The 25,396-nt window shown below is 47.1% G+C and overlaps 1 protein-coding gene across 1 annotated transcript; it reads left to right on the top strand.

Annotated features, from left to right (window-relative positions):
* The first annotated feature begins 1,628 nt into the window (after positions 1-1,628).
* On the top strand, positions 1,629-4,785 carry CHST2 (carbohydrate sulfotransferase 2). The gene is made up of 2 exons (XM_087430426.1): positions 1,629-2,332; positions 2,439-4,785. Exon 2 carries the CDS (start codon positions 2,621-2,623, stop codon positions 4,211-4,213), a length of 1,593 nt encoding a protein of 530 aa, XP_087286552.1. The 5' UTR covers positions 1,629-2,332; positions 2,439-2,620; the 3' UTR covers positions 4,214-4,785.
* The last annotated feature ends 20,611 nt before the right edge of the window (positions 4,786-25,396 follow it).

Raw genomic sequence — 25,396 nt, 5'->3', positions numbered from 1 at the left:
CTGTCCCGACAGGCTCCCAGAGGTGATGCTATGCTTCTCGAGAAAGCTCTACTCTCCCTCCCTCCATTGGCATAAAATCTGTCCTAGAAACGCCTCATCCTTACACTTCAGCAGAACCACAGGGGGAAAAAATTACCTGAGCTCTACTCGTGGCATTATGGATTTTTCTGGAAAACGGGGCCAAGTTCCTTGAACATTTTTCTACCAGGAAGACCCATATGAGTTAAGTCACTTTCCAAGAGTCCTTGCTCTCAGAAGATTCTGTAAGACTCACTGAAGAATAATGGCGCAAACAGCAACATTTTAAATTTAGAAGGCTCCTCCTGCTGAGAGAGGCCGCCCAAAATAGCCCAGAGACAAATCTGCAGTAACTTTGTCAAACTTCTAAAAACTCCATCAGGACAGGAGGCAACAGAACGCCTCCAGGAGATCAGCGCTAGGGTCACCCGCGGCCCATAAGCTTCAGGACTCGTCGCGATTCGTCCACTCAGCCAAGGCCTCAGCTGGGTTTTAACGATCCCGGCATCCAACACCCAACCACCGATTAATTACTGGAGGCTGTTACAACTGTGCCCGTGTCACGGATGAAATTGAGGCTACAGCCTAGTCGTCTTTGGTCCACCTAATAGAGAGAGAGAGATGGAGAGACAGAGAAAGCAAGCTTTTCCTCATTATCCTTAAAAAAGTACTTAAACCAACTAAAAATGATCTACTTCCAACAACAGTGTTTCCTTTAGGGGCAAATCGTTTGATTTCATTTCTAAAATCAAGAAGCAAGACGAGTATCTTACTGTAAATTAGAACAAAGGGTCGCCTCCCGACCCTCCATCGCCCCAGTTCCCGAGGACGTTAGTCACAGAGGCCGCATCACTACGAGCCGGAGACGGGGACAGCATCTGCGGGGGGCGCGATAAAACCGAAGCGGCCCGGTCCATAGGTGGAGTAGGGCGGGGAGAAGACGCCCCGCCGGCACACTCCTACGGAAAACTGAAGCGTCGTCTTTGACCCCGGGGTCAGAAAGATTTATTACTTCCTCGGTGAGGGAGAAGCCTCAGGCCAGCTCGAACGGGCGGGCCGGGAGGAGGAAGCCTGCGAGCGGCGCTCGGCATCCTCTGAGCGCTCCCGGGCGCGGGTGCGTCCTCGGTTCCCGGAGGGGCCGGGCGGTGCCGACCCCGGGGGAAGAGTGGAGTGGGCGGCTGCTGGGGGATTTCTGCCTAAACTTCATCACCAACTCTTTCCGAGAGCAAAAATGTGCGGCTGAGCCCGGCAGCGACACGCAGAACCCAAGTTTCTCAGAGCTCGGGGCGCCCGGGCGCTCGGAACCCCGCGTCCGCGCCCTGGCGCTGTGCGCACGGATTGCTGCGGCCTCGGCCACGCGGATGCAGGCCCAAGTGGCGCCGCCGTAAATGGGGCCCCGCATCTCCAGCCCCCAAGGCGGCGGCGGCGGGAGCCGGGCACGGCGAGGGGGGCGGGCGCGGGGCGCGCGGAGGGGGAGGGCAGCGCGGCGAAGGGGAGGAGCCGCGGCGACGGACGGCGGCGCGCACCAACCCGGCGCCGGCTGGCAGGAGCCGCGCAGAGGCTGGCCCGAGCGCGTTGCAGCCGCTCGGCGCAGGGGGAGTCGGACAGCAGCATCCTCCCGGGCGCCGCTTTCGCGCGGTGGCGGCGGCGGGGGCTTCCTCTGGCCCATTACCTCCTTGGCCAGAAGCGGCTGGTACCGGGGGCGGGGCGGGCAAGGGAGCGCTGCGGCCCCGGGCTCCTTTGCTGAGAGCCGTGTGTGCAGGATCTTTGCGGGCCAGTCGCAGGCTGCGGAGCGGCAAGGGCTGCCGGCAATGCCCGCCCGGGCATCCTCCGGGTGATGGAAGCAGCAGCTGCTGCCACCGCCGCTGCAGGATCGCGCTGCGCCCCATCCACCGCCGCCAGAGAGATGGGAACATTCGGGGCTCAGAGGCCGAGAGCGAGAGAGGCGGAGCCGCTTTGCCGGGAGCTGGGTCCCGTATAAGCCCCCTCCCCCCCATCTCCCGCAGCCGGCTTCGCCCCCCGGAGCGAGGAAGGAAGCTGCGGTCCCGAGAGGGCGGAGGAGACGCCGCTGGAGCCGGGCGCACTGGGCTCAGCGGAGCGCGGGGCAGGTCTCCGGCCCCGGTGAAAGTTTTCCTTCCCGAGCCGCAGGGCGCTCGCTGCCCGGAAACTCTGCCCAGGGCTTGGGCTGCCGAGTCCCGCGGCCCCCTCGGAGGCGCGGGGACCCCCAGCGACAGACAGGGCGCGAGAAATCAAGGAAAGAGTGACAGCAGGACAGACCGCTGGGCCGTGATCCGGGGCGCGCCCGCGGCTCCAGGTGAGCGGGGGAGCCAGGCAGACCCGAGGGTGGGCGTTACTTAGGCGCAGGAGGCGGCTGGGGAGGAGGACTGCGGGTCACCGGCTTACTCCGCTTCCCCTCGCAGGTCCTCCTCGGAGCTGCTGCCATGGGAGAGCCAGCCCTGGGCGCCGGGGACCAGCCGCCGCTGCTGCCGCGCCCGCCTCGGAGCCGCGGCCCCAGTCCCCGTGCCCGAAGCCGGCCCGCTGCGTCCCCCTCCCGGGCTGCAGGGCCGCCTCCGCCGCGCCGCCGGCCCAGGCTGTGCCTGTGATGAGCCGCAGCCCGCCGCGAGCCCTGCCCCCGGGCGCGCCCGCCCGGTTGCTCCCGGCCGCCCCTGCCGCCGCGCCGCGCGCTCTGCTCTCGCCGTGGCCCCGGCGCCTGGGCCGCCGCTGGCCCGCGTCCCCGCTCGGAATGAAGGTGTTCCGCAGGAAGGCGCTGGTGCTGTGCGCAGGCTACGCGCTGCTGCTGGTGCTCACCATGCTCAACCTCCTGGACTACAAGTGGCACAAGGAGCCGCTGCAGCAGTGCAGCCCCGACGGGCCGCTGGGTGCCGCGGCGGGGGCAGCAGGGGGCGGCTGGGGGCGCCCGGGGCCTCCTCCCGCCGCGCCGCCCCGCGCACACACCCGCCTGGACCCCCGGGCCCCGTACCGCCCTCCCGCCGCTGCCGTCGGGGCGGCTCCGGCAGTCGCGGCGGGGGCGGCAGGGGCCGCGGCCCCTCCCGGCAATGGCACTCGGGGCACCGGGGGCGGCGGGGACAAGCGGCAGTTGGTGTACGTGTTCACCACGTGGCGCTCGGGCTCGTCCTTCTTCGGCGAGCTCTTCAACCAGAATCCCGAGGTGTTCTTCCTCTACGAGCCAGTGTGGCACGTGTGGCAAAAACTGTACCCAGGGGACGCCGTTTCCCTGCAAGGGGCGGCGCGGGACATGCTGAGCGCTCTCTATCGCTGCGACCTCTCGGTCTTCCAGCTGTACAGCCCCGCCGGCAGCGGGGGGCGCAACCTCACCACGCTGGGCATTTTTGGCGCGGCCACCAACAAGGTGGTGTGCTCGTCGCCGCTCTGCCCCGCCTACCGCAAGGAGGTCGTGGGGCTGGTGGACGACCGCGTGTGCAAGAAGTGCCCGCCGCAGCGCCTGGCGCGCTTCGAGGAGGAGTGCCGCAAGTACCGCACGCTGGTCATCAAGGGCGTGCGTGTCTTCGACGTGGCCGTGTTGGCGCCGCTGCTGCGTGACCCGGCCCTGGACCTCAAGGTCATCCACCTGGTGCGCGATCCCAGGGCTGTGGCCAGCTCGCGCATCCGCTCGCGCCACGGCCTCATCCGTGAGAGCCTGCAGGTGGTGCGCAGCCGGGACCCGCGAGCCCACCGCATGCCCTTCCTGGAGGCCGCTGGCCACAAGCTGGGCGCCAAGAAGGAGAGCGTGGGCGGCCCGGCGGACTACCACGCGCTTGGCGCCATGGAGGTCATCTGCAACAGCATGGCCAAGACGCTGCAGACGGCCCTGCAGCCCCCTGACTGGCTACAAGGCCACTACCTGGTGGTGCGGTACGAGGACCTGGTGGGAGACCCCGTCAAGACCCTACGGAGGGTGTACGACTTTGTGGGGCTGCTGGTGAGCCCCGAAATGGAGCAGTTTGCCCTCAACATGACCAGTGGCTCGGGCTCGTCCTCCAAGCCTTTCGTGGTGTCTGCACGCAACGCCACGCAGGCCGCCAACGCCTGGCGGACCGCCCTCACCTTCCAGCAGATCAAACAGGTGGAGGAGTTCTGCTACCAGCCCATGGCCGTGCTGGGCTACGAGCGGGTCAACAGCCCCGAGGAGGTCAAAGACCTCAGCAAGACCCTGCTCCGGAAGCCCCGGCTCTGAGAGGGGTTCCCGGGGGCCCTGACTCTGTGGAGACGCCCACAGGAGGATTGTGGTGTATTCAAACGAGAACAGCCCAGACCCAAACTGAGGAAGCCCACATATTCTGTTATAGCTGTATAATATAAATAACCACACAGGCACTTGCTGTCAATGTTTTGAGTCACTGAATTTCAAGGAACAGCCACAATACTACACAAACATCTCAGAAAAGACAAGACTGGAAAGTTCTGACCAGCTGCCCCTCCTCTCCTCTCCCCTGCCTGTTTTCCTTCCCTTTTCTCCCATTTCTTACCCTCTCCCCTACCTGCCTTCTATCTTGAAGTGGGATGTTGATTAAATCAAGATCCAGTAATCCAAATCTTGTTTACAAAATTTTCGTGGTATCTGTGAACCTGTGAAAGAGTCATCTGGATGTGGGGGGTGGGGTGGAGAAAGGGGAAGTAGTCCAGGAGCAAAGAGCCCCACTGGGCGTGATAAACCAAGGAGGCATTCTTCTCGAGTAGACTTTTGTGAAAAAGGAAAGATTATATGTGAGTATTAATAAAGAAGATAATAAATAATATTCTTTTTTATATTTGCCTCCATTACTTTGGATTTACCCGTGTTACTTGTCCTGTGTAGCTTCAGACAGCCTCTGCTTCCCCTCCCCCCAGCCCGTCTTTCCTTCTGTTTCCCAGAGAACAGCTAACATGGGTGGGGGCAGCTTCTGACTCTTTGATAAGAACCTGGAGTTGTTTTCTCATATGTAAATCACAGCCTGTCAGGTGCCCAGGAATGGGAACAAATCTTCACATTCTAAAGGCAAAAACCAAGCAGGGTGGTGGAGGAAAGAGCACACACTACTTTCCTGTTCCCTTTGGCACAGAAAGGAAGAAGCAACCCTTGAGGATTTGAAGGCATTTGGTTTTAATTACTATTAAGACTGGGGAACCTTGCAGCAGAGACCAATGTTTTGGTCCTGAGGTTAGTTCAGAAAAAGGATTTTTTTAAAGAAAAGTATGTAATTAAACTTCTGATGACTAGAACACAAACCTCAAAAATTAGTGTGAACATATTGTTGTCAATGGGGGCAACTTCTTTGGTTAGAAAAGTGACAGAAGTGTATGTGTCTGCAATGTTTTTTGCTGTTGACAAGTACACGGAGGCCTATGACAAGGGGAGTTTCGTCTGAGAACTGTAAGGGCACTCATGGGCTTTTCCTCTTCTTCCTTGCTTCCCATCCAAATTAGTGCAAAAGAGAATGTGAGCTTACAATGGTTTACTCGGGATGCCCATGGGGTCTGTTGCTTTTCTTTATCATGTTTCCTAAAAGTAAAATTGCAAAGAAGCTGTAATGTGTTGCAGACGGTATAAGGCTTCAGCCAAGAGCTCCTTTTAGATATGAAAATGAATTATGGGGAAGAGGAAATGAAAATGAATTATGAGTTAGTGTGTTGGACTGGAGATTTTTTGGTATTTTCCAGGGAGAAAACCATTGCAATTTTCCTACAGTGGTAATGGTGTTGCTGCCGTCCTGAGCCATTTGTGCTGAAGCCTTCTACAGAATGTCATGTGATGATAACATGTTATGAAGCTTAAATAGGAACAAGAGACGGTGCAGTTAAATATTATATTAACTATGATACAAGTTCAATGTCATCATTACTTTATTTTACTATAATTTATTGTGAGATCTCTGCTGGCCAACCTGTATAGGTTAAATGCTGAGGATTTTATTTTAAGGAAAATACAATGAAAAGTAATATGTACATGGGAAGTATTTTAACACAAGATGATTCTTAAGTATAATTTTCATCACAGTGTGAAATCTAACTACACTGTTAAGAATTCCAAGATAAAGCAGCACAGAGGTTAAAAAAAAAAAAGATGTGTTGAGTAATGGATTTTAGAACACGTTCTAGAATGGTTATTTCTTAATTTACTAAAATGGTTTAAAGCATTGTGTTTATTAAGCCAGGTTGCAGCTATAACACATCGAAAACCATGTTTTCTGTATTTTCATGGTAGCGCCTATGCTGAATTATCTTCAGCAGCAGGAAGATATTTGTAAGAGCTTTAATATTTACTTTAACATTAAATGAACAAAATAAGTATTAGTGTTGGATGATTACAGATGAAAACAGGTTTAACAGGAAATTAAGACAGCGTCATTAAAAAGCAACCACTCTGAATAAGATAACCACTTAAAAACAAATTTCATGTGGCATTAGAACCAGCTCTTCTAACTTAATCACAGTAAAATTTGTGCTTAGTTTGTGAGTGAAGGATTTTGAAGCAGTTGAATTCACTCTTCTCTCAGTATATCTCAGGACTTCCGTTGCGTTAAGGTGGAATTACGATGTTTTTGGATCGTGTATTTAAAAAAATATTCGAGGCTGCGTCGAGCCTTTGCAGTTTGCAGAGCATTCATGGCCTCTGCTCAGATGAAATTTTAAGCTCAACACCAACAGTTCTCTCCTTACTGTGTTTGAATGGGGTTTCCGCCTGTAATTCCATTGTTTTGTAGCAGCTGCATATTCTCTCCACGCTGCCACTCCTGGGCTCTGCAGTTTGAAAAGGTGAATGGTTGCTCCTGGAGATTTGTAGCTAGCTGCATTCTAGGAAAGCGAGACAGGTGTGCTTCCCACCAACCACCCAGATAGTCATATCACTGACACTCGGCTCCTACAGGTTTGAGAAGGAGAGAAGAATTTTTTTTTTTTTTTTTGGCACTAATAAGCTTCCGTCGGCCGCTGGTGCAAGCAGACCTGTGCCACAACAAATTGCAGCAGAGCCTGTGACCGTTTCTGAGGCAGCGAATGTGAAAGAGAGCCTTTCACATTTCCCAAGTTGGCAGTACATCCGTCATCAGGAGGAAATATTCCTCAGAGCAGGTTATCAGAGGGATTTTTATTTTCAAATTCTGCTAAACTGTTAGCACGCCTGACTTACCCCTTTGACTTTGGAATGCCTTTGTTAATTAGAAAGCTCTGTTTATAAAAACGAAGTCAGCCCAGTGCATTTAGTTAACAAATATGAGTTTGGAACAGGGCAGTGGTGCAGGCTGGTGGCTTGAGTTTCAGGGAGCTCTGAGGCCCTCAAAGGCCTCATTCAGACTGACCCATGGGGACCTGGCAGGCGGGGACTGGCGCAAATCCTGTACCTTCAGTGTCCGCCACCATCAGTATTATTTTATTGTTTACTTTCCCAATTGTGTTAGCAAGCTAAAGGCAGGGATCAGAACATACCTGCAGAATGGTTGCTGCCTAGTGCCTAAGGGAGGGCCTTCAAGTCATTCATTATTGCAGAAACCATGGGATGCTTTTATATTGTTTTAAGGGCTGTGAATGCACAGTTTGAAGGACTGTGAGGTGGATTTCACCAGGGCACAGGACAGTTACTTTCAGGAAGTTTGTGCTGTTGTGGTGCTGAATGAGGCAATGGCTGCCTGCGCCCATGCATCTGCATGCCCGGCCCAGATAGTGCTGTCCAGGATTTCTGTTGCACACAGCATACTTGTGGGCTGGATTATGCTGTCGGTTTGAAATTAATGTGAATCTGAGTGAGACCATTAAATTGTTATTCCCCAGGTCTGAGCAATGAAATAAAGAACATGTTTGTAACCCAGTCTCTAGAGATGACTTCAGAAAGACCAAAGGGAAATGAAAAGGCGTGTCTGACCCGTAGTCGTGAATAAGGATGAGGTGTCACTTTACCACCCTCTTCCAACTTTCTTCCCTCCCCACACACAGCACACGCGTGCACCTGCACATACAGTGGAGTTTCGGCATTGTCTTGAGGTCTGGAAAAGAGAATGTTTTCATACCAGCTAACAGGTGTGTGGGGAGGGACACTTGATGTCAGGCCTCTGGAGAGTAAGTGGCCAGTTAGGCTATCAGAATCTGTGACAGTTCTGTGTCAGGATCCAACATGGACAGATAGAAAATGACAATCACAATTTGAAGAATGGCTTGAGGTGAGTGATGTTATGTCCGGAGGTAAACGCACAGTTTACAGACCCCTTTTGTCACCCACCTTGAGGAGGGGCCTTTCAACTCTGTCATGGCTAAGAACATAATTTGTTCCTGTACTTTCCTTCCTTTCTGGGCGTCCCTGCTGCTACTTGTGCAGTCCGAGCCTGAGCCACTGAGCTGCTCAAGTGCACGCTTTGGCGTAAGTGTTTAATAATCCAAGTTACAGGGCTTGACTTTTATTACATCTGATGCGATTCTGCATACCCTTAATCAAATTATGCTAAGGAAATTGTTAAATTCTGAATAACATGTTAAGTTTATAGAATGAGAAACTTTATGAGCCAGTGTTTGGGGGTGGTATTGTTTATAAACTTGAAGGAGCCGTGAGGGAGCAGGAGCCTGTCTGTACACTTGGCAGGATGACAAAGGGCGGCCAAGGCCAAAACTTAAGTTTTGGTCGAAGCAGTTATTTGTAATCAGGTGTCAAAAGTATTCTTGGGCTGCTTAAACTTTCAGGTTTGTGACAGTCACCCTGCCAAGTGAATGACAGTGAAAATGATTACTGTAACCCAAAGCTGTACTCAGAACCATTCCATGATGGCTCCCATCCGGGTGTATAGACAGGGCTTGACGGAAATTCACCTTGAAGCACAGAGTCCCCTAGACAGGACCAGCTGCCTAATTTGTGAGGCTCAGTGCAAAATGAAAATGCAGAGCTCCTTGTGAAAAAATTATTGAGCATTTCAGTTTGGCAACAGCAGGGAATTGAACCAAGCGTGGGGCCCTTGTGAGCGTGGCGCCCTCGTGAGTGGGGGCCACAACCTACACAGGCTGTGTGCCATGAAGTTAGTCTTGCGTCCAGATGTAGAGACTAAATGCCTAACTACAGGACAGAGCAAATAATAGTGGCCTACAGGTTCCTGGAAAGTGGGTGCAAAGGTAAGAGTTATTGTGTGTAACTCTACTTAAATCGAAGACATCCTGGCGAGACAAGAGCATTTTGCGTGACGGAATTCTAAGGAGATGAGTGCACACAGGACAGATAATCCTTGGTGACTGCAGCGAGTGACTGACAGTGCCGTCTGAGTCCTGGTTGGGCTTGAGAACGCTTGGGACCGATCCTGTTAGGCACCGATACAGCCTGGGCAGTTGCGGGAATCCTCACAAGAACAGGTCAAACGTCTTCCATGAGGATGGAGACGGTGGCCTCCTTGTCCTCAGCATGTGGATGCTGGCAAGTTCTGCTACTGACAATGTTCCCTTCCTTCTGGAACTGCTGTGGGACTCTCTCTGTTTGCTTCGCGTATAACAGAGAGGGAAAGTCTATGCATGGAAAAGTAAAATGTCACGTCACAATAAAGTCAAGGAGTAGAGGTGCAAGATGGCTAAGCCAGCTGGTATGCCTCCTCTGTATGCCAAGGCTAGTAGGCTAAGTTTGTTTTAATTGTAGGTGTGATATGTCCCACTTTCCTCTGGGTAACAGTTCTCTACTCTCTCTACCCCTCTCCTGCCTCCCATTTCTTCTCTACTTTGTGAATTTCTACTTATTATTGAAGATCCTGGATCTTTTTAAGGCTTTTACTTATCAGCCCTGTTCCAAGATGCAGAACTGTCTTTCTGTCCCCCATTCCCTCCTACTGCCTCGTGCACAGGTCTCTTGGTGTGTGTCCCTGCAGATTGGGCTTCTCTGTTTACAGCCCACTTCCTCTCCTAGTCCAGGTCTTCTGGAAGGGAAGGGACTGGGTCCTATTGTGTGTGTGTGTGTGTGTGTGTGTGTGTGTGTGTCTCCCCAACACCAAAGGAGCATCTTGCTTGTAGGTCTTTAATAAGTGAGTGCTAAATAAAAGATGTCACCCAAGCCAGAGCAGAAGGGATTGGGGGGCAGGCACTTTGATAAAGAGGCTTTAGAGTTACTATGCTACATTCCACCCTGTCCTGAACTTCGTGTGTGTGACAGACAGAAGCTGAAAAAGAAGGCAAATTAATATGGATGAAAAGGAATACCAAATAATGCCTGCGGAAGGCCTCATATGTAGTCTTTCCATATTAGTGTTTGAAACAGAGAAACAATAAATTGCAAAAAAGAAAGGTAACAACTGAATTATAGTCAAACAGAAATGATACAATTTTTTAAGGGCCGAGTAAGAAAATGTGTTACTATAGCGTAGGTGGAGGCTGTGTATTTGCTTTTGTCATGCCAGCTTACCACCAGTATGATGGTCTTTTAACCTTTTCAGGGGCTGGAAATTTTTAAGAAACAATGTGGAGGTCTAAATATTACATTTCTATTTTCAGATGTCCCAGTTACTTTGGCAAACTCTTATTCTCTCTAGGACTGAACTAGCTCCTGGGAAGAATTAAAATATTTGCTGTTCTTATATTGGTGCTCAGTATCTTTAGATGAAGGAGGGTATGATGTTGTTCCTTTTTACAAGAAAAATCGAAATGAAACACATTTTCTTTCTGAGATAATGGCATTCACATTTGTGGTTTGTAGCCCTGTTATTTACCCAGCCCTCCTTGCCGGTGAGATGAGCATTGTTCCCAGGACGTGAGTTCTGAGTGTACTCTATTTAGGTTAAGTCTTTGCTGCACATAATTTTTCATTTATATTTTCACATTTCCCAAGTGACTTCTCAATGTTCTGTGCTCTTTATAACTTTCTATCACCATTTTAATTTCACTTTCAAATGACCTACGTAGCAATAACAATGGTGGTGATAATAACAATAATGCCATCATTTACCCTTTGCAGAGAATTCGTTATGTGTCAGACACCGTGCAAAGCACTTTATATATATCCTCCTATTTGATTCTCATAACAATCCTACGGGATAAGTGTTATGACCGTCCCCATTTTACAGAAGGGAAATATAGGTGAGATGGGTAATTTTCCTAAGGTCACACAGCCAGTAAGTGACAAAACCTCTTTCTTTTTGCTTGGTACAACAGAGATCACACTGTTTCTATTTAAGGGACACCAACAAAATAGCAAATGGTTTTGTCCCAGCCAAATGCTTTCTGAGAAATGCATCCTGAGTGCTAGAGACATTGTGCCTTCAGCCAGGGAACAGGTGGTATCAGTATCTTTAGAGGTGCATTTTTTGCAGCAGAAAGAAAAAAGGCATTGTTGGCTTCAGTGCTGTTGATCAAAATTCCTCTCAGAATGACCTTTGTTTAGCACAACATGCAAGAAGCCATTTTGGTGGGGGGAAGAAGCTCCGTGTAAAAGCTGACCAGGAAATTTGGGGGTTGGGAGAAAGAGAGTTTGAAAGGAGAGCGGAAGACGTAATGGAGGAATAATAACGGAAGACAAGCAACGTGATGGGATGCTGGAGCCCGGGGAGGGGACGCTGCAGCCATGCTCCCCAGCGGAAGGGAGTGGCCAGTGACAGGAAGAACGATGCTCAGCTTGGAGTTGTTTGCCCCACTGAGCTGTACTGTAGTCGCCTCTTGAGCCCCCAACCTCCAGTTAGGCTGCTGCATGCTTCCCCTTGAGTGGTGGTGCTTTGCATGCTGAAGGGGTCAGAGAAGTGCCAACCAGAACAGCCTGGGGCTACAAACTCAGAGCTAGAGTTGATCTGTGGAGGTCTTCTGTTGGCTTACCCCAGAAGTCCCTGGCGGTGTTTGAGAGGGAGGGAAATTTGTCTCTAACTGTGCCTTGGGGCTTCTAGGCAATCTTACTTAAATTTTAAAGGATGAAGTGGCCTGAGCGCAGCTCAAGGAGTAGGGGATGTCCAGGAGGCTGATATGTGGCTGGTAACTCAGACTATGCAGGTGGGGACCTGGTCGGCAGGTGGAGACCTAGCAAAGTGAGGAAATATTGGTATATTATCAACACTGCTGTGATCAAGTCAGCTCAGTCATTTACAAGTGTGGAAACTGAGGTGCAGAAGGGCTGAAAGACGTACTCTGTGTCCCTGGAAATCACAGTCCCTGCTTCCCAATCGAGGGCTCTCTGACAGTCTCGCCCTGAGACCTCTTACTTCCTTGGTTCCTACCAATCTTTTGGCCACTCTGATATCTCTCAATGTCTGTATAGAACATCTGGGATCAGAGAAGGAGTGCCGTTTGGGATTCTGGTCAAGCTTTAGTAGGAGATGAGGTTGAAACAAAGCAGACAGCTGAGTTTCTGGGCGGTCTGTAAGTGTCATTCTAGGAGGCATCAGTCAAGGTTCTTTGGTTGCAAAACTGACTCAACTACATTGAGCAAAACAGGAAATTAAGTGGAAAAGATGTGGGGAACCCAAAAAATTGAAGAACAGCTAAAGAGCAAGGCTGGACACTCTGGTTTCTTTCCTCCCTCCCTCCGTCTGTCCGGCATCCCCCTTCCCTTCATCCCCACTCCCTCCCTCCCTCACTCCTTCTCTCTCTCCTTTCTTTGCTTTCCTTCACACATTCAGAATTCAAAGTCCTGGGAGAGAGAGTTGCATTGGCCGAGGTTGGGTCAGGTGTCTGTTCCTTGGCCCCTGAGCCGGGCACCTTGACTGACAGTCCCAGCAACCTGCACACAGAGTGGGGAAGTAGTTTTCCACAAGGAAATCAGGGTGCAATTATCAAAAATAGGGGGGGTGGATGCCAGGTGGCCTCAAACCAGTAAATGTTTTCTATATTCACATATAGCTTTAGTATTAGTCTCCTGTTACCTTGAATAACTGGAGGCTATGTTCTGTCGAGTCCATTGCACACAAGGCGGTTCACTCTGCATGGCTATGGGAAAATGTGGGCAGAGATGCGCCTTATTAGTTACTGGGGCTGCCATGCTTGTTGGATATAAATAAGAACATTCATTTATTCAGTCTTAAGTAAGGTGGATTAATCCAGGTAGTGAAATTCCTGTGGATACTGTATTTTGTGATGTGCTTTCCTTCAGGTTTTAATAATAAGGCTGCCTTACGCTTCCATCACGCTTTTTAGTTTCCCAGGTATGGCAGATAGTGCTGTTCCCACCCACTATCCATGCTCCCTTCTTTCTTCCTCTTGGAACCTTAATTTTGTTCAAGGAGGCAATATGCTCAGCTAAAAATACTTCCCAGTCTCTCTTGTAGGTAGGAATGATCACGTGACAGCCAATAAGATGTAAACGGAAGTCTGCTGGGGATCTTTAGGTAAATGTTATGTTTATGATATAGCTAGAGCTTCTTCTTGCCTGTTTTGTCCTCTTCCTTCCTTCCTTCCTACCTTCCTTCCTTCCTTCCTTCCTCCTTCCCTCCTTTCTGTCTGTCTGTCTATCTGTCTGTCTTTTCTGCAGATTGAGTCTGGAAGTGGGGCCTCTATCTTGTGACTGAGAGGCCGTCATGAGGGTAAAAGTCACTTGTAGAAAGACCGAAGCTAGGGATATTGATGACATCACGGAACTGCCACACCAGCTGTAGACCACCAGAATATCTACGGTTCAGGAAAAATAAACACTTAATTGTTTAAGCTGCTGCTGTCAATTTTTTGTTACTCACTGTCAAATATAATCCTAATGAATATGCTAAATATTCTCATTAATATTTTATTAGATCATTTGAAACTTGCCACCACTAGGCAGAGGCAGGATTATGATCTGCCTTTTATAGAAGAAACTGATACTCAGAGAGGCTAAGTGGCTTGTTCAAGGTTGCAAAGTACAGTAAATGTTAGTTTTGATGTCCAAATTAGTACTCTTTCATCTCAGCCAGTGGTTCTCATCTGGGTGTGAGACTGTCCCTGCGATGTGGCTGTGGGGAGGATTGGGGGCCAGCCCTTGGAAAAATGTGCGTGTATGTGTGTGTGTGGTGTGTGTGTGCCATGAGTGGGGAGTGGTATTGGCATTTAGTGGGCTGGGAGCAGTAATGCTGGATGTTCTTCACGCACAGGACTGTCTCCCGTAATGAAGAATTGTCCTGCTCCAAATGCCAATAGTGGTTCCTTTGAGAGATACTGAACTAAATTCAGCCAAAGAGAATTATGTACTTACTGACTCAGAACCAAGAATAAGGGCGGCTCATAATGATACTCAATAAATGTTAGGTGATAATGATATCATCGGCGTCATCATCACCGTCATCATCATTGCTATCTTGGGCATTTGCGGCTATAATGAACTTAAAGGTTGCATGTTTCTCTAGCTGCCTTAGGTTAGGTGCAGAGAAGCTGGCTAACTGGATGATGGGTAATGGATAGGGAAGGAGTAGGAGGGATACTGGATTGGAACTTTCAATGAGATCAAAGATTTGAGATTTTATATACATATATATATGGCAGGATAGAATGTAGGACGCGTGGTCAAGAATTCTTGAAACCTGCATTTCTGAGACGGTGCAGTTGTTACTGATCAAGGGCTAAGGTAGTTGTGTTGGACTGGAGGCAGAGATGTTAAGGAGCTGAAAGGCTAGGATGTCGGAAGAGCCGCCAGCATGATTACTGAAGTCGTGGATAACGGCGGCAGAGGCCAAGGTGGGGAGGAGGTCATTGATCTGGGCACCCAAATCTTGCAGTTGTCCCTGGCTTTTGAAGATGACACTTCTCTCCTATAACTTATTTGGTCTCTTCATGTCCCAGTGCACAAGCTAGCTCATTATTGCACCTGTATGTTCATACCTGTGGAAGCTCCTGTTTCAGCTCACACCAATATCTCCTTTCTTTGAGCACAAATTAGCAGTCAGTTGCACAGTATTTTGTACTGGCTTCAAAATAGTTGACCTGTGTCAATCTTGTCTATTTTCCTATCTAACTCTAATCTCTTCAGGAACAATTAAACCACACTTTTCACTTCTTATCTCCTGCACAGAAGTAGTGAATGAAATTTCTGGAGTGACTGAACCACTGTGGCTGAGGTAGAGGTGGGGCAGTGTTGTGTTAAAGGCTCCCAAGAAAGCAATCAATAGTCCTTTCCAGACTGGGGACTGTGTGCCCTTTGCCTGGGCTGGTCACACACACACACACACACACACACACACACACACACACACACATGTTGTTGTTGACAGTATTTATTCTCCATGCTATCATTGCCTCCTGCACAAGCTTCTACCACACCTCTGTCGTGGTGACTGTGGGCTTTTGGCTGCTCAAACCCGGAGCTACTTTTGGGAATCCATGCTTCCTGCTCTCTCAGTACATGTGGTTCTGCTGGCGCTAACTCCCTCCTAGACTCTATGGTTTGCCATGGGGCAAGTCTGACTTCCTGGGGCACAGTGATTGGTTAAGGGCTGAGCACATGACCCAGTTAGAGCCAATGAGATACCTTGAGATTTTTGCTGTGACTTCTGGGGTAGGCAGGCACTTTTATTAAGAGGAGAAGACATACCGACTGGCATCCAAGTTTTCTCCAGGAGAAGGGAGCCAAACCACAGGGAGCAGAGCCAAAAGATGGAGAGGAAGAAACCAGGGACTGGTGGAAAAAGAGAAACTAGGTCCTGGTGACGTCATTTTAGCGCTGCTTCACAGTGGACCTGAGGTCACCTTACCCTGGCTTTGCAATTGCAGGAGCCAGTTACCTTCCCTTTTGGCTTGAGCCAATTTGATGGGCTTTTTCTTCCTCATAATGCAAAGAATCCAAACGAATGCTGACGTTCTCTGGTGTGTTGTAAGCTGTCTCTCCTATTACATGCAAGCTCCTCTAAGCCGGGCCCTTGTCTTACCTTGTGCTTCCAGCAGAAGGCACAGTGCCTGGCTCCTGGGACGCCTCCAAACCATGTTTATTTAATTGTGAATGGAATGGTTTAGAGCTCACTTTACAGCGTTGCTACTCAAAGTGGGGTCCTCAGACCAGCAGCAGCCCCTCCCTATCCTGCCAGATCGGAATCTGCATTTGAATAGGATCCCCGGGAGATCTATGTGCACATTAAAGTTTGTGTAGACCTGTAGACAACTTCATTTTGCAAACATCCAGCCTGGAGTGGTTCTGCGTGAGGAGCACCACTCAGTTCAGTAATTCTGGGTGCATTTCAGGCCTTTTTCAGTGGGCATGTTGCTCATAGGGTTCCAGAAATGTATGGATAAAGATGCTCAGAAAGACTGGGGTGGCATCAACAGCTGGTCCAGTCCCACAGAGTGAGGTGAGTAAAAGACCCCCATGGCTTCTCCGTGGATGCCTGGATCCTTCTCTGGCGCCACATCCTGGCAGCATGCTGAAGGGCCAATCATTTGTTTACTTATGAATATGTTAACAACTCACTAGATTCTTCTTGGTTTGGGGAGCCTGGAGAAGGCTAATTGAAACTTGACTTCTGTCACAGTCAAGGGAATACTACAAGATGAATTCTGGGCTTCCATCCTGCAGCATTTTAGCCGTGTGGCTGATTCAAGAATTTGATTTTTAGAGTTTTTTTGAGCGTGCATTATTAGGAAGACTAAAGGCAAACGAGCATTGCCTAAGCAACAGAAAAATGACATATACTCTCATTTCTTAGCTTGTTGTCAGGTGATGAAAAAATTTGACTTGCCAGACCCCCTAAAAATTATATATTAGCTATAAATGACAATGTAGATCTTGTTCCTTTTTTCTGATTTCTGCTCACCCCTATATTTAGTGAAAATATATTTCTACTGTAAGAGTTTTGCACCTAACCATAACATGAGCTTTGAATGAATTTATAAAGACAGAGTCTCACTCATCTAAGGATCATACATGCATGTTTATAAATATATACGTGTGACATAAATGATTTGCATAACTTTTGAATAAGGCAGGGCAGAAGGAATGAGTCATTTCTTTTCTGTAACTTAAGAATTTGTTATAAACGGCTGTTAGGAGACTTGAAGCTGGTGGGAGGGGAACACACTCAGATCCCTCTTGGCCGCGGTGGGCTCTCCTGGACATGGGAGCGATGATGGACCCAGCATCGTCCCTGTGGACATGTGGTCCTGGCGTTGCCAATGGCACTGCTCCTCTAGGCTTTTCAAATCACCTGAAATAATTTCAGACCTTTGGCCATCATTTCTTGCAGCCTCCAGCCTGCAGTTGTGAGTCAGTTGTGGATCAGTTCTCCGGGTTGCAGTAATGTTATGATCGCTGATATTAACATCAGAGGACTTCGAGGAGCTCCTAATTGCTTATTGATTGTTACCCCCCTACTCTGATGAAAATAGCCCAGTGTGGTAACTTGCATTTTAATATCCAACATGTTACTCATCCTTTGTTCCTTTGTCGCAGGTTAAGTGCCTTCATTTACACAATTTTTGACAGCCAACATGGTTTACAACTCCAATGAATGACAGAAGCGAAGCTCCAATAGACTAAACAAGACACGTTGTGGAACACATTCGACTTGTAGCAGCCTGGAGGAACTCTGCTTGCACGAGGGTTCTGTACGGTTGGCCACACCGGCTCTCACTGCCGAAGGCTGAGGACAGCCCTCCGAGTGTGGGGAAAAATCAAGAGCATGGCAATAGATGGTTATCTATACATTATATCCATTTGTCTGAATACATACACACACAAACATATGTATGTATGTGTGCATTTTTAAGGAAGCTATTTCATGGACAAATAGCATTTTAACACATCAGAGCTGAGCAAAGGGGTGCTAAACACCCCACCTTAGGCTTGAGTGCCCCATCAGCCAGCAGTGCAGATAATGCCCGCTTCCTTCTGGAGAGGGAGGGATCAGCCCTTTTAGATTTGCCAAACTGCTGGTTGGCTCACTTTTCAAGAACAACTTTATATTTGCAATGAGTTGGTAGAGAAGATCCTCTTTCCTTTGACCTCCAGAGGATGAAAATAATTTGCACAACCTTGACTGAGTGCACTGTTCTAGCCACTGTGCTGTGCATATGTTTAACCTACACGGTGACCTTCTAGAGTAGCCACTACTCATATCCCCACTTACAGATGAGGCTCAGAGAGGTGGAGTAATCTACCCAAGGTCACACAGCTCAGTCTCAGCCCAGAGCCCAAGCTCTTACCATTCAACTCTTTTTCCCAGTCAAGTTTGTAGTTGTTCTTTATCGCAGACTGACATGGCTACCCTCCATCAAGTCAAAAAACTAGAATAGGCCTGATGATCTGCCAAGAAGAGGAAAACCACACAGCTCCCACCTCATATGTGGGTAATTCCTAAGAGACCTTTGTTTTTCACTTTTTTAGTTTTTTTTTTAAAGAAAACTTGAAGTTATCTAATCCAGAGACCCAATTAGGATCTAATTTCTGATTTGAATCATCATCATGTATCATCCATACTTTGAATCAAATGAACAGTTTTACTGGAAACGTCCTGTCTGGATGCACGAGGAAAGCAATTATTTCTGTTTTGATGCCATTTAGAACCAGCTGATGTGGAACGATTTAGGAGGACTTATTTGTGTATTTTCTCAATCAGAAGTGCACCGGGGGACCTCAGTGACTTCACTGTTACTCAAGACGCACGTTTAAAACTTAGTCACATAGGGATATTGGCTTTTTAGAGATTGGGTCCTCAAGGCGTTATGAAGACAGCTTGTGATATTCAGAGTGGGTTGAAAAAAAATCCCCAAACCTGTCATCTTCCATAGAATTATGTACTTAAAAATAGGGATAAAGATACTGTGTGTGTGTGTCAACTATTATTGTGTCATGTCATAGCTCTGTGTTCAGGACAAAGGAGACAGCTGTGCAGCATAGATTTGGTTATCCAGAAAGTACACACACATCACTCTGGCCTGTTGCAACCAGTGAGAGGCAAGAAGTCAGGGAGTCTTTGATTAAAAGTAGTGTTATCAGCTGGTAACATCACAGGCTAGTATGGACCAAGGACCCAGAACAATCTGTGGGCTGATTAACTTCCTCATGAAACAGTTCTTGGGTTCCTCTTCACTATCCCTGGGTATTCAGAGAGAACATTGTATCTCTGGCGTCTTTTTCCAGGTGGTGGCTTCTGATGAGAAGACACTGTCATTTACCCACTGGGGACCATTCTGAACCTTGTTTTTTTTACTGACTTTATATAGTTGGCAAGAAAATTAAATGAGATGAAAGTCCTAGTATAGCCCAACACTTAGAGTGCTTGGTGGTCTCATATTGAAAGAACTCTTCCTTCCTCAAACAAACAAAACCTCAATTGACACACTTAGTTTAAATCAGTTTAAAACACTGATTTGGAAGTGAGGGAAGTGGCTCTGAGCGAGGAAAGGAGGATGAGACAGGAATCCTAAGCCCAGTAATAGAGTGCGAATTAGGATTAGGTTTAAAATTAGGTTTCCTTTAATAGATCATCCGTAGCAAATGGTAACTTCTCTTTGTTCTTCCATCTGAGCTTGATATTTTTTTCTCTTCCCCTTTTTTGAAGCTTGGGCAAGCAAAACAGCCTAAAACCGTATCCTTCACTCCCCTTCCTCAAACAAACAAAAACAAACACCGAATCCACAAACAGATATTTAAGACTCTGATTTGGAACTCACAAAAATGATATTAAGGAAGGAAATTCAGTGTTTTGGTTGAAATGCCCTTTCGCCTTGTCTCATATGGTTTTGCCTACAGCTCACAGGGCACTGAAGGAATCAATCTGAAAAAAAAAACAAAAAATCAAAAGCTTTTAACATTAAACAGCCTTTTCATGTTCATAAGCCATCTGTGCGGTGACTTCAGCCAGCAGAGTCCTGATGTCACCACACTAACTCTCCTTGCCCAGGAAGCGAGCGTGTGCTGTCCTGGGTCCAGAAACAGCCCTCTGTCTGCCAATTCCACTGAGGGCGGCGTTGGCGATGGGTCTCTGTGGTCCTCCAGCTCAGCTGGACATAAGCATTGGTCAGGAGCAGGACAAGCATTCCCAGGGTCCTGTGGGGCCCACAGCATCTGGATTGGGTTCTCTTTTAAGCAATAGGGTCTGATTTCACTGGTACCTTCTCCATTACCTGCCTGGGTCCAGGGTGGTCATATTTATGCCAAGAATATTCTTACCATTGGGCAAAGAAACAGTAGCTTGGGAATTCAAAGATAGATTCTCAAAAGTATATGCTTAACAATTCAGCAGAATAATACACTAAGGAAATAATGAGTTACGAAGTTTAAATGTTCAGGTAGATTGAACTTAGAAATGTTTGCCTGAGGAGACGAAGTTTTAGAAACTATTTTAAAAGATGAATTTTCTTGTCAATCATAGTATGTTGCATTTTAGGAAGTCAAGAAACTATGCAGAGATGGGAGTAAATTGATCAGATGGTAGATTTCTTATTTACGATTGTTCCAATTATTTTGATAAATGATATTAAAAATATTCTATAAAACTAAAAAAAATAATTCAGCAGAAATTTAAAGTGCTGTCATGTGCAAGGGACACAGACAGACATATTCTCTGCCCTGCTGGAGTGTACATTGTAGTGGGAGAGACAGACTAACAAACAGTTTAGATACAGTGTGACAAGAGCCACCGTAGGGCAAGTTCAGGGAAGGAGAAAGACTTGCATGGAGGCGGGAGGAGCTAATCCCTAATGGGTGGTGTGTGTGGGGTGCTAGAAGGCTTCCAAGAGGAAGTGATGTCTCTTCAGGGGTCTGAAAGATGAGATAGGAATTCTCTAAAGGGGTGGGCTTAAGGCCAGGTTAGGGTACCAGGCAGAGGGAGCAGTGGGCGAAAGGCCTGGGAGAAGAGCCTTAGGGCTGGCATATAGAATGTGAGTAATGAAGCTGGAGAGATTGGTAGGACTGCTGGTAGCTTCCCAATAACATTATCCTCTTCATCCATAGTAATAAAACTGCCAAATTGAGGGAGGCACATGGCTGCCCAGAATAAAGACTACATTTCCCAGCCTCCCTTGCAAATGGATGTGGCCCATGTCTATCTTCTGGCCAGTGAGAAGGAAACAGAAGTGACGTGTGTATCCTCTTGTCTGTGCCCTTAAAGAGTGTGTCCTTCCTTCTTGCCTTTCCTGCTTCCTGCGGGCTGAAATGTAGATGAGGTCATGAGCCTTCTGGGGATGGCCCTGCCCCAAGAGAGGATCTGGGTCCTGTTCCTGGAGGCATCTTACAGTCATGGACCGCTCATGCTCAAATGGTTGTGTGAAAGAAAAATAAACTTCTGTCCTATTTAAGTTACTGGTTATTTGGGTCTCTGTTATAGCAGCTATATTTCTGTTCAAAATAAATTCAAGAGGAAAGCTGGGGTCAAATGTTTCTTTCTTCCATTTGAATAGCATGCTTATTGAGCGCCTGCTCTGTGGAGGGACTGTGTGAAGTGCCAGGGTACAGTGGTGTCCAAGCTGGACAGAGCGCCCACTCCCATGGAACTAGACTCTAGTGAGGCAGTTTCTAGGGCTTTGTAAGAAAAAGGATAATAATAAGGGAGAAGATGATGATCAGAGCGGCCAGCATGTATCCAGAGCTTCCTCTGTGCCAGACGCCATGCTCAGTTCTTTTCATGTTATATCACGTCATCTTCACAATGGCCCTATGATCTAACTGCTATTATGGCCCTATTTTATAGATGAAGAATGAGGAGCTTAAATAACTTGTCCAAAGCCCCATTAAGAAATTTGTTCTCCATTTTGAGAGCTGGTGGAGGCAGAGTGGGGTCTGAAGCATCTGTGGGTATAAACAGGTAAGTGTGGCCAGAGGTATGGGTTAGGTTTATAGGTTAGTGCAGCATTTAGGTGTTATCTAAACCCTTGTGCTGTCAGGTCACTGCTCCCTCCTGTTGGTGGCTGACTTCTTAGCTCTCAGACAAACCACACAGTCTGGTCTCTACAAAGCTGATTCTAATAATACCCTGCCTCTTACTTGCCAACTCCAGCCACAACCTCAACCAGAACCATTATAAACATTTTCTTAATTTTTTAATGCTTAATTTAAAAATTATTTCAGACTTACAAAGTATTGCAAGAATACTACAAAAAAGTATCCCCTTCACCCAGATTCCCCAAAGGTTGCCATCTCACGCAGCCACAGTAAAATTGTAAAAATCAGAAAATTAACATCGGTGCAATACTGTTGTAGAACGTGGAGACCTTATTCATATTTCTCCAGGTGTCCGTCTAATCCCCTCTCTGGTCCAGGATTGAATCTGGGATAATATGTTGCATTTAGTTGTTATATCTCCTTGGTTTCCTTTAATCTGTGACAGCTTGCTCCTCAGTCTTTGTCTTTCATGACCTTGACGTTTTTAAAGAGTACTGGCCAGTTATTTTGTGGACTGTCCCTTAATTAGAATTTATCCAGATTTCATGATGATTAAATTCAGGTTATGCCTGTTTGACAAGAACGCCACAGAAGTGATATTGTGTCCTTCTCGTGCAACACATCAGGAGGCACGGGAGATTCGTTTGTTCCATAACTGGTGATGTTAACTTTGATAACTTGGTTAAGGGGATGTCTGGCAGGTTTTTCCATAGGATAGTTACTATTTTCACCTTTGTAATTAGCAAGTATTTTATGGAGAGATACTCTGAGACCTTGTAAATATCTTGTTTCTCATACTCGTGCCCATTAATTTTAGCACCCATTGATAATTTTGGCCTGGAACAATTATTACTGTGATATTTGTCAAATGGTAATTTTATGTTTCCATCATTCCTTCTACATTTATTAATTAGAATTCTACTGCAAGAAAGAACTTCCCCTTCTGTCTCATTTATTTGTTTATTCAATTATTTATTTATATCAGTATGGGGTCATGGATTTTATTTTATTCTATGGGCAATTATATATTGCTATCATTATTTATTTTATTGCTGAAATTGTCTCAGATTTGGCCAATTGGTGTTTGTATCATTTTGACATATCTCCATCATTTTTTGAGCATCTTTTACTTTTTGGCACCATAAGATGGTCCAGGCTCATCTTTTACTTTTCCTTCTCTGTCCTGCAATCAGCCCTTTCGCCAAGGAGCCATGATTCCTTTTATTGGAGACTGGTGTTTAGAAATTACGATCTGGGTGCTACATCTGGTCATCAACCAGAACAACTGTAAGCCTCACTATGAGGGGGCTTGGTTGTGTGTTGCCATTTTTCATTCTTTCCTGCTCAGTTACTTCTCTACTATCAACTTGTTTTTGTGGCCTGTGAGGTGTCAGGATATAAGCCATTGTTCTGACAGTTATAGAAATATCAGTGTATAGATTTATTTTTATTTACTGTGTTTCAGCAAATATTTATTTAATATTTACTGTTCTAACAATTCATCTATTTACCCATGAACACCAAAATTTATTGCTACTATAGCCGAGAAGAGAACAGATTATGGATAACCTAACTCTGATCACATACTTGTATGTTTTCATATGAATAGATTATATCTATTTAATTCCTTACCAGCTGATTAACTCAGCCCATTTGCTCGTGCTACTAGTGGAGCAAAAATCAGCTTGACTAGTTGTTTGGCATTGTTAGATCCTAATGAACTAGCTATATTTTCATCTTTAAAACAATTTTGCTGTCGTGTAGGTACAACTTTAGTTAGAAATTAAATTTCCCAGTTTGTAATGAATTTGCCAAGATAGTTGAATCTTATCAAATCTCAGCATAGCTGATACTCTGGGGCACCCATTCCCCTGAAGGATATCGTAGAGTTATGTGCATAGTCAATAGATAATTTATGAACTCCAAGGCCAAATCTCCCAGTGCAAAAGCTCATCTATTCTGTTGTGGTGAAGGATCTCTCTATTTCATTTTCTATGGATTCCTCATCCAATTCACTCTATAGATCAAACAGGAGTGCAGTGAGGAAATCCTTGGAACATGATTCAATCAGATTGATTTAGCCAACAATTTCCCATATGGGTAATGCAGTTAGAGCAATCATATAAATCAAAACACCTAATTCTTCTCATCTAGAAAGTCAAAGACTTTTCTACATTGTATTTGATGCATTTGGTGGCAAATGATAGATTAGGAAGGAAAAATGCAAGATTTCAAGAGAGAAGTTAGAAGGAATTCTGTATATTTATTCTTCTCACAAAAATGCATTTTTTTTTTGTTGCTGTTGCCCAGAGCCAGTTCCCCAAAAGACGAACAGTTCCTGATGGGATGAAACCTGGGTTTTTATTATAAAAGTAGTTGCTGTTCAAGAGATACATCTGAGTAGGATGTATACCAGACTTGACAATGGCACTGTCTTTCCAAAGAGAAGGGCATCCCCCACAGGGGATGTCCTTGGGTAGGACATCCAGATAACTCTATTGCTTCCTGTGCACCTCAAGGGACTATTTCAACAGAAGAGTGCTTCTTATGAGTAGTTCTTCCCTTGTAATTGTATTCTGAGAAAATAAGATCCATTCAAGTCTTCCACCCTAGGCTCTTGAGACACAATATGATACCATTTTGAAGTACTTGGGAGCATCGTTTCTTCATCCACAACTCCTGATGCAGAGAAAGTCAACTTCTCCCACCCCAGCACAGGGACTTGTCCTCCTGTTGGCTCCTGTTGCCCCAACTGATGGTCCTCAACCCCAGGTCCCCTTTGCTGATTCCCCCAAGGGCAGGAATTGTTGCCATCATGAGAAATGTGGGGCAGAGGAAAACTGTGACTGACCCAGACCAGCCCACTTGGCAACAGCGTGTGTTATCCCTCAGTATTTGTGAAAAACCTAACAAACAACCTGGTGTTGGTCAAACACCTTCTCAAGACCCCCACTCCCCCGGCTTTGATTCCATGTGTTATTGCTATAGGTAATTGCCCTAGAGGGTTCAGAGGGGGTTCTACAGACCAGTCCTTGCACCTAGAAAACAGCACTTATATTTTCCTACTTTCTTGGGATTCTGTGCCCTTATGATCATCCAGCACTACAGTCACATCTTCAATAGGTGGCGATTTTCTGTATGGGAAACATACCCATACTCCTCCCTGGAGAGCTAGGCCATCTGTTCAAGAAATGCTGCAATAAGAAGATCTGACGTACCATGGACCTGCTTCGATGGTGAAAGGAAGGGAACATGGCAGACTTACTCCAGGGCCTTTGCACTTGCAGTCTCCGCCTGGCATGCTGTCTCCAGGGATCTTCGCATGGCTGGTCTCCTCTCGCCATTCACGTCTCTGCTTAAATACATCCTCCTCAGAGAGGCTTCCCTGACCACAGAGGCACTCTCTTTCCTGTCCCCCAGTTTTATTTCCTTCATAGCACTTATTATCCGACATTATTTTGTTGGTTGATTTGTTTACTTGACACCTGGGGCTAGAATGGAGCCCTTTGAGAGCAGGGACCTGGTCTGTTTTGGTCATGAGTGTGTTCCCAGGGTTTAGAACAGGAACGGGGAAATCTGTCTTACAACAGGCCTGCAGTGCCCGTGTCAGTGTGTACATAGAGCTGTCCACTTTACTAAGAAGAAACAGGGCCAGGCGCCTCCTTCGTTGGTAGG

The sequence above is a fragment of the Ceratotherium simum genome, chromosome 5, assembly GCF_057802395.1.
Source record: "Ceratotherium simum simum isolate JZ-2026a chromosome 5, ASM5780239v1, whole genome shotgun sequence".
Lineage (NCBI taxonomy): Eukaryota > Metazoa > Chordata > Mammalia > Perissodactyla > Rhinocerotidae > Ceratotherium > Ceratotherium simum.
The sequence above is the reverse complement of the archived record's forward strand: the minus strand, read 5'-3'. Positions and strand labels throughout refer to the sequence as shown.